The sequence below is a fragment of the Hyla sarda genome, chromosome 1, assembly GCF_029499605.1.
Source record: "Hyla sarda isolate aHylSar1 chromosome 1, aHylSar1.hap1, whole genome shotgun sequence".
In the NCBI taxonomy this organism is placed as follows: domain Eukaryota; kingdom Metazoa; phylum Chordata; class Amphibia; order Anura; family Hylidae; genus Hyla; species Hyla sarda.
In genome coordinates this window covers 6,729,501-6,738,997 of record NC_079189.1, presented here as the reverse complement: position 1 = coordinate 6,738,997, position 9,497 = coordinate 6,729,501, and the positions used below count along the sequence as shown (strand labels likewise).

Genomic DNA, 9,497 nt, shown 5'->3' with positions numbered 1-9,497 from the left:
AAGATACAGAAGAAGCTCAACAAGATGGAGACCAGGAGGATGAAGCTCACAGTCCGGTTATTGGCCTTCACCAAAGGAGTGTCCCAATATGAGATAAATGTTCTTATGATGCAGCAGGTTATACCGCAGCAAATCATCACTGTTATAGAGAAGAATGAAGCCAGTGGATCCTTATATGAGAGGAATTCCTTAACTTTAGGAACACATCTTGTTTTCCTAATTTCTGGCCACTGGTCCATAGGACATATGTGGCAGATTTCACTGTCTGTAGAAAAGAGGAGAAAGAGTTTACATCCTTTTTATGATTATTCTATATGAGCCTATGATTTTTGGATTAACTATAAGCAGTGTTCTGTGGTGGAGGTTGTCCCTTTGGCTGAAACTGGGAGTCATATCAACATAGAATTAGACATCACTCTCCAGAGCTGGCACACACCATGTAAAAGGCTAGATACAATGGACAATGGATGGCTCTGTTTGGTGTTTTGCTCAAAGTTTCAGGAAGGCATCATGCACAGGGCCTTGAAGGGTAACTCTCATTAAAAATTTTTTTGCTATTGCACTCCTTAGGGTAAATAAAAAATATTTCTAATATACTTTGTTTAAACAAAATGAAGTTTTCTATGTTTTATTTGTGCTTAGAAAAGCTCAAGAGCTCATTTTCCCCCATCTCATACACAGACTTTGGACCGAAGCCTAAACACAGGAAGTGCAGCCTGGAGTCCTGAGGGGGGGGGGGGTGTCCAGCCTCATCCAATCATAGCTCCTCTCACACTTAACTGCCATACGCCATTGGTTGGACACACCCCCCCCCCCCCTCAGCACTCCAGGCTGCACCTCCTGTGTTTGGGCTTCGGTCCAAAGTCTGTGTATGAGATGGGGGAAAATGTGCTCTTGAGCTTTTTTTAAGCACAAATAAAACATAGAAAACTTAATTTTTCATATATTAGAAATATTTTTTATTTACCATAAGGAGTGCAATAGAGCAAAAAATTAGTTTTAATGAGAGTTACCATTTAACCCCTTAAGGACTCAGGGTTTTTCCGTTTTTGCACTTTAGTTTTTTCCTCCTTACTGTTACGCCTAGCGCTCCGGGTCCCCGCTCCTCCCCGGAGCGCTCACGGCGTCTTTCTCCCTGCAGCTCCCCGGTCAGTCCCGCTGACCGGGAGCGCTGCACTGTCATGGCCGTTGGGGATGCGATTCGCACAGCGGGACGCACCCGCTCGCGAATCGCATCCCAGGTCACTTACCCGTTCCCGTCCCCTGCTGTCATGTGCTGGCGCGCGCGGCTCCGCTCTCTAGGGCGCGCGCGCGCCAGCTCCCTGAGACTTAAAGGGCCAGTGCACCAATGATTGGTGCCTGGCCCAATTAGCTTAATTGGCTTCCACCTGCTCCCTGGCTATATCTGGTCTCCTCCCTTGCACTCCCTTGCCGGATCTTGTTGCCCTTGTGCCTAGTGAAAGCGTTTTGTGTGTCTAAAGCCTGTGTACCAGAACTTCTGCTATCCACCCTGACTACGAACCTTGCCGCCTGCCCCCGACCTTCTGCTACGTCCGACCTTGCTTCTGTCTACTCCCTTGTACCTCGCCTATCATCAGCAGTCAGAGAGGTGAGCCGTTGCTAGTGGATACGACCTGGTCACTACCGCCGCAGCAAGACCATCCCGCTTTGCGGCGGGCTCTGGTGAAAACCAGTAGTGACTTAGAACCGGTCCACTAGCGCGGTCCTCGCCAATCCCTCTCTGGCACAGAGGATCCACTACCTGCCAGCCGGCATCGTGACAGTAGATCCGGCCATGGATCCCGCTGAGGTCCCTCTGCCTTATATCTCTGATATCACCACGGTGATCGCCCAGCAATCCCGACAGATCGCCCATCTAACCCACCAGCTGTCGGAAGTGTCCACCATTGTGCACCAACTTCAGCAGCAATCATCTCCTCCGCCAGCTCCTGCACCCCTTCCGCAGCGAGTGGCCACTCCTAGCCTCCGCCTGTCCTTGCCGGACAAATTTAATGGGGACTCTAAGTTTTGCCATGGCTTTCTTTCGCAATGTTCCCTGCACATGGAGATGATGTCGGACCAGTTTCCTACTGAAAGGTCTAAGGTGGCTTTCGTAGTCAGCCTTCTGTCTGGAAAAGCCCTGTCATGGGCCACACCGCTCTGGGACCGCAATGACCCCGTCACTGCCTCTGTACACTCCTTCTTCTCGGAAATTCGAAGTGTCTTTGAGGAACCTGCCCGAGCCTCTTCTGCTGAGACTGCCCTGCTGAACCTGGTCCAGGGTAATTCTTCCGTTGGCGAGTACGCCATACAATTCCGTACTCTTGCTTCTGAACTATCCTGGAATAATGAGGCCCTCTGCGCGACCTTTAAAAAAGGCCTATCCAGCAACATTAAAGATGTCCTGGCCGCACGAGAAACTCCTGCTAACCTGCATGAACTCATTCATCTAGCCACTCGCATTGACATGCGTTTTTCTGAGAGACATCAAGAGCTCCGCCAGGAAAAAGACTTAGATCTCTGGACACCTCTCCCACAGTCTCCATTGCAATCCGCGCCTAGGCCTACCGCCGAGGAGGACATGCAAGTGGATCGGTCTCGCCTGACCCTGGAAGAGAGGAATCGCCGTAAGGAAGAGAATCTTTGTCTGTACTGTGCCAGTACCGAACATTTTTTGGTGGATTGCCCTATCCGTCCTCCACGTCTGGGAAACGCACGCTCGCACCCAGCTCTTGTGGGTGTGGCGTCTCTTGATGCTAAGTCGGCTTCTCCACGTCTCACGGTGCCTGTACGGATTTCTACTTCAGCCAGCTCTTCCCTCTCAGCCGTGGCCTGCCTGGACTCTGGTGCCTCTGGGAATTTTATTCGGGAGTCCTTGGTGAATAAATTCCGCATTCCGGTGACCCGTCTTGTCAAGCCACTCCACATTTCCGCGGTCAACGGAGCCAGGTTGGATTGCACCGTGCGTTACCGCACGGAGCCCCTCCTAATGTGCATCGGACCTCATCACGAGAAAATTGAATTTTTGGTCCTTCCCAATTGCACTTCCGAAATTCTCCTTGGACTACCTTGGCTTCAACACCATTCCCCAACCCTGGACTGGTCCACTGGGGAGATCAAGAGTTGGGGTCCCTCTTGTTCCAAGGACTGCCTTAAACCGGTTCCCAGTACTCCCTGCCGTGACCCTGTGGTTCCCCCTGTATCCGGTCTCCCTAAGGTCGTTATGGACTCTGCCTGCCTTAAGAAGTGCCTCTCCCCCCCTCCCAGTCCCATCAGGCAAGCCTCTGTGTCCCCTCATGGCTCCCGTCCTTGTGTCTCCCTGCCCCGTGCCAAGCTTCACCCTCTGCCCTCCCTCCCCATTCCTACTCCTACTGTACTGCCTGCCATTGAGGAAACCATCCATTCCTTCCCGGTGTCCTCATCCCAGGGGAGGCAGTCACCGGACAAAAAAAAGGGGAGACCTAAGGGGGGGGGGTACTGTTACGCCTAGCGCTCCGGGTCCCCGCTCCTCCCCGGAGCGCTCACGGCGTCTTTCTCCCTGCAGCTCCCCGGTCAGTCCCGCTGACCGGGAGCGCTGCACTGTCATGGCCGTTGGGGATGCGATTCGCACAGCGGGACGCGCCCGCTCGCGAATCGCATCCCAGGTCACTTACCCGTTCCCATCCCCTGCTGTCATGTGCTGGCGCGCGCGGCTCCGCTCTCTAGGGCGCGCGCGCGCCAGCTCCCTGAGACTTAAAGGGCCAGTGCACCAATGATTGGTGCCTGGCCCAATTAGCTTAATTGGCTTCCACCTGCTCCCTGGCTATATCTGGTCTCCTCCCTTGCACTCCCTTGCCGGATCTTGTTGCCCTTGTGCCTAGTGAAAGCGTTTTGTGTGTCTAAAGCCTGTGTACCAGAACTTCTGCTATCCACCCTGACTACGAACCTTGCCGCCTGCCCCCGACCTTCTGCTACGTCCGACCTTGCTTCTGTCTACTCCCTTGTACCTCGCCTATCATCAGCAGTCAGAGAGGTGAGCCGTTGCTAGTGGATACGACCTGGTCACTACCGCCGCAGCAAGACCATCCCGCTTTGCGGCGGGCTCTGGTGAAAACCAGTAGTGACTTAGAACCGGTCCACTAGCGCGGTCCTCGCCAATCCCTCTCTGGCACAGAGGATCCACTACCTGCCAGCCGGCATCGTGACACTTACCTTTTAAAAATCATAACCCTTTCAATTTTCCACCTAAAAATCCATATTATGGCTTATTTTTTGTGTCGCCAATTCTACTTTGCAGTGACATTAGTCATTTTACCCAAAAATGCACGGCGAAACGGAAAAAAAAAATCATTGTGCGACAAAATCGGAAAAAAAACGCCATTTTGTAAATTTTGGGGGCTTCCGTTTCTACGCAGTGCATATTTAGGTAAAAATGACACCTTATCATTATTCTGTAGGTCCATACGGTTAAAATGATACCCTACTTATATAGGTTTGATTTTGTCGCACTTCTGGAAAAAATCAAAACTACATGCAGGAAAATTTATACGTTTAAAAATGTCATCTTCTGACCCCTATAACTTTTTTATTTTTCCACGTACAGGGCGGTATGAGGACTAATGTTTTGCGCCGTGATCTGAAGTTTTTATCGATATGATTTTTGTTTTGATCGGACTTTTTGATCACTTTTTATTCATTTTTTAATGGTATAAAAAGTGACCAAAATACGCTTTTTTGGACTTTGGAATTTTTTTGCGCGTACGCCATTGACCGTGCGGTTTAATTAATGATATATTTTTATAGTTCAGACATTTACGCACGCGGCGATACCACATATGTTTATTTATTTATTTTTTTACACAGTTTTATTTTTTTTATGGGAAAAGGGGGGTGATTCAAACTTTTATTAGGGAAGGGGTTAAATGATCTTTATTAACACTTTTTTTTTACATTTTTTTTGCAGTGTTATAGGTCCCATAGGGACCTATAACACTGCACACACTGATCTCATATACTGATCATTGTTATCCTATAGGGACCTATAACACTGCACACACTGATCTCTTATACTGGTCATTGTTATCCCATAGGGACCTATAACACTGCACACACTGATCTCCTATGCTGATCACTGGCATGTATTAACACGCCTGTGATCAGCATTATTGGGGCTTGACTGCTCCTGCCTGGATCTCAGGCACGGAGCAGTCATTCGTCGATCGGACACCGAGGAGGCAGGTAAGGGCCCTCCGGGTGTCCAGTCAGCTGTTTGGGACGCCGCGATTTCACCGCGGCGGTCCCGAACAGCCCGACTGAGCAGCCGGGTCACTTTCAGTTTCACTTTAGAAGCGGCGGTCAGCATTGACCGCCGCTTCTAAAGGGTTAATACCGCACATCGCCGTGATCGGCGATGTGTGGCATTAGCCGCGGGTCCCGGCCGTTGATGAGCGCCGGGACCGACGCGATATGATGCAGGATCGCGGCGCGATCCCTCTTCATATCGCGGGAGCCGGCGCAGGACGTAAATATACGTCCTGCGTCGTTAAAGAGGTATTCCAGGGAAAAAATTATGTTTTTTAGATATCAACTGACTCCAGAAAGTTGAACAGATTTGTAAATGCCTTTTATTAAAAAAATCTTAATCCTTCTAATAATTATCAGCTGCTGAAGTTGAGTTGTTCTTTTCTGTCTGACAACAGTGCTCTCTGCTGACATCTCTGCTTGTCTCGGGAACTGCACAGAGCAAAATAGGTTTGCTATGGGGATTTTCTTCTACTCTGGACAGTTCCCGAGACAGGTGTCTCAACTCAACTTCAGCAGCTGATAATTATTAGAAGGATTAAGATTTTTTAATAAAAGTCATTTACAAATCTGTTTAACTTTCTGGAGCCAGTTGATATATAAAAAATGTGTTTCCCTGGAATACCCCTTTAATACACAACTAATAGAAGTCTATGGGGCCATTCTGTACCTAAATGCTTGAACAAAGATCCATTGGGATCTCCTAGAGGCCATCCATTGGTACATAGCGCACAGTCAACTCCCCATCTTGTATTATTAGAGTCCTTTGTCCACAGTTTGTTCACGCTGCTCAAATACTTGACACTTTCTCACCTGTTCTATTAGACATTTCACCATCAGAACATGGGACACAGTCATAACAGCAGACATGATATCCTCCATTAGGAGCTTTTCTGGATCCAGTAGGACATGGTTCATTACACCGAGCGTCAGGAATCTATGGGAGGGGGGGGGGGGGGGGAATAATATTGTTATTTAGTTGTCCAATGCATGAAGAGGTCTCCATTCTTGGACCTAGTGTTATGATAGGTGCTTGGCCAAACATGACGCAATCATAATAAAATCATAAAATGTCATAAGATGCTTTCAAGAGGTTAAAGGGGTAACAAATAGAGCCGGAATAGAGGTGTATAACTACTATATACTGTATCCTGAACAGCAGTATATGGAAAGACCTGGGAGGAGAGGCTTCTGGCAGCTGTCAGGAGGGATCTAATGTGGGACAATGTCATCCTGTAGTTCACAGAAAGTCAGGACTGATCATTTCCTATGACATATTAACCCTGCGTCAGGTTGGTGATCACATGACCTAGTAATGACATAGATATAGCTGTGCTGGAATGAAACAGACAGAGTTATATGACTAGTGATGGTGAGTGTACATCATATATATATATATATATATATATATATATATATATATATATAAAACAAAACCTGTAGTGTGTCTATAGGTTATGTACGCTTATATGGCTCGGGCTACATAGTCACTTTGGCAGCATGACACGTGTTGCTGACCAAGGTTAATGTGTTGTACTGCCTGCATCATGCTGCAGAAAATATGGGAGTACTGCAGCCTTAGACAACTTATCCAATTTCCCCAGGATAGGGGATAAGTGTCCGATCGCAGGGGGTCCGACTGCTGGGACCCCTCTCGATCTCCCATACGGGGGCCCGGAACTGCTGCTGCTCAGCGCGGCTAATGCTTGTGTCGTTGACCTCACAAACAGGTCGATAGACACGCCCCCTCCATTCAGCTCTATGGGAGAGGCAGGGATGCACGAATGCTGTATCTCTGCCTCTCCCATAGAGATACCTGGAGGGGGCGTGTCTGCCGCAGTGTCATGCTGCAGTCGACACGCCTCCTGCATGGGAAGCGCCGTGACAGAGCCAGGGCCCTGTACAGGAAATCGCGGGGGGTCAGAATGCTGGGACCCCCCGCGATCTCCTGTACGGGGCCCTGGCTCCTGCGGATAGGGGATATGTTGTCTAAGGCTGCAGTACTCCTTTAATGGCTGAGGTGTGACCCTTCGGTTGCCTTGACCATGGTCTGGAGATTCCAGATTCTGCCAACTATCGGGTCCCATGAACTTACCGGTTCAAACATGACACATTCACTTTCATTAGCTTAGGTGCAGCACAATGCAGGTAGAGCGACACAGTAATGCGCACCACTCTGCGCACAATGTAATCCCAGTCTACATCGAATGTACACTTCTTACTTGTATCAGGTCTATATAACTTACCTGCCCGGTTTTCCATGTGACTTTGGTGTCATCAATGTGCAGCCACTGATCCTCAGGTGACAACTCAGTAGGATAGAAGTAGCAATCAACCATATTCCTATACGTATAATTGCGACCATGGACGTGAAATACGATGTTGTGTAATAATAATGCAGGAGATCTTCTAAGTCTTCTTTTCTCATCAAACAACTTGACTTTTTCAGAATCATCTTGATATTTGACTCGGCTGAGGAAGTACTTCAGCTTTCAAAGACAGAAATCACTGATATGAAATAAAAAATTGGCAAATTGGTACACATAGGAAAAAAAGTATCACTCAAGGCCAGCGGGGTGGGGAGCAGCAACAGAGGCCCAACCTGATGACTAGTTACCCCATTTCCCATGGATTTTAAAACTATGATTTTTTTTTTTTGAAAAGCTTTAAAATCTGACAATTAATCATAGTTTGCTTTGTTTCCGAACACTGACAATGTTTCACGCTGGCCGTGGTTTGGACAGCATGAAACAGCTGTCACGTTCTCTAAAATTTATATAGACAAAAAAAAAAAAAAAAAACACAAATCTATGCACACACACTACTTCTAGATGTAATAAGCCATAAGGTGTGCATAGACAATATTTTCATATTATTTAAAAAAAAACATTTACATTTTTCCTGGTTACAACCTTCCAAAAATCCCCCTTCCCATACACCTCGACCACTGACTGGTGAGCGGCAATATCAGTCCCCACCCCCCAGCTACAGACACTACAATCTGCACCTCCAGGGAAAGCAATGTCACTGGCCCAGACAGGGGGCCCTGATACCGGAGGCTACTAAGAGGGATTAAAGGGGTACTCCGGCCCTGGGAAATCTTAAAATGACTGATGTCATTACAAAGTAGAATTGGTGGCGCAAAAAATAAGCCCTCATATGGATTTTTAGTTGGAAAATTGAAAGGTTAGGATTTTTAAAAGGTAAGGAAAAAACAAAAATGCAAAAAATGGAAAACGCTGAGTCCTTAAGGGGGTGAAGACATCCCCAAAATCTACTTTATTTTTTATCTGACACATAAGAAATGTGTGTACTAAGTTTAAAGAATGTTATATTGGGACCAACGTTCACACATATGGGGAGGTATATACATATATATATATATATACATAGATATATACAGTATATACCGGTACATATATTATATATATATATATATATATATATATATATATATATATATATATATATATATATATATACCGTGTATACTCGAGTACAAGCCGAGTTTTTCAGCCATCTATGCTCTCCGGTGGGGAGGGTTAGTCACTCCGGGCTGTCCATCTTCCGGGCTGTACATTTTCACCGGGAGGGATCTCTTCTCCGCTCCAGCCCTGGACGAGTACAAGCCGAGTTTTTCAGCACGATTTCTCGTGCTGAAAACACCCCCCTTGGCTTATACTCGAGTTAACTCTCCGCCTGTCAATCCCTTCTCAGTGGTCTTCAACTTGCAGACCTCCAAATGTTGCAAAACTACAACTCAAAGCCTGCCCGGACAGCCGATGGAACATCTGGAGGTCCGCAGGTTGAAGACCACTGCGGCCTTCGTCATCATCCAGCCACCCCCCCCCCCCCTTTTGTTTTGTACTCACCTCCCCTCGGTGGGAAGGAAGGGTGAGCTGTTTCGGGCCATCTATGCTGCAGGGACCATCCGGTGGCGAGGGTTAGTCGTTCCGGGCAGTACATTTTCACTGGGAGGGCCCTCTTCTCCGCTCTGGGCCCGGCCCTGGACTAGTGATGTTGCCTTGACGATGACGCACAGGGACATTCATGTGCAGTTGTCATCCAGGCAACGTCACTAGTCCAGGGCCAGGGCCGGAGCGGAGAAGAGATCCCTCCCGTTGAAAATGTACAGCCCGAAAGATGGACAGCCCGGAATGACTATCCCTCCCCACCGGACGGTCCCTGCAGCATAGATGGCCTGGACCAGCTCACCC

At 48.0% G+C, this 9,497-nt stretch overlaps 1 protein-coding gene across 1 annotated transcript in view; it reads right to left on the bottom strand.

The window, feature by feature from the left end:
- The window catches only part of LOC130299995 (vomeronasal type-2 receptor 26-like), a 40,263-nt gene extending 30,980 nt beyond the window's left edge, over nt 1–9,283 (bottom strand). Inside the window, exons 1-3 of the mRNA XM_056551510.1 lie at nt 9,153–9,283; nt 7,527–7,788; nt 6,094–6,217 (exon numbers count right to left, since the gene is read on the bottom strand). Of these exons, the coding sequence (XP_056407485.1) occupies nt 6,094–6,217; nt 7,527–7,735 (333 nt within the window). The 5' untranslated portion in view covers nt 7,736–7,788; nt 9,153–9,283. The remainder of the gene's footprint in view (nt 1–6,093; nt 6,218–7,526; nt 7,789–9,152) is intronic.
- Nucleotides 9,284–9,497: the final 214 nt, after the last annotated feature.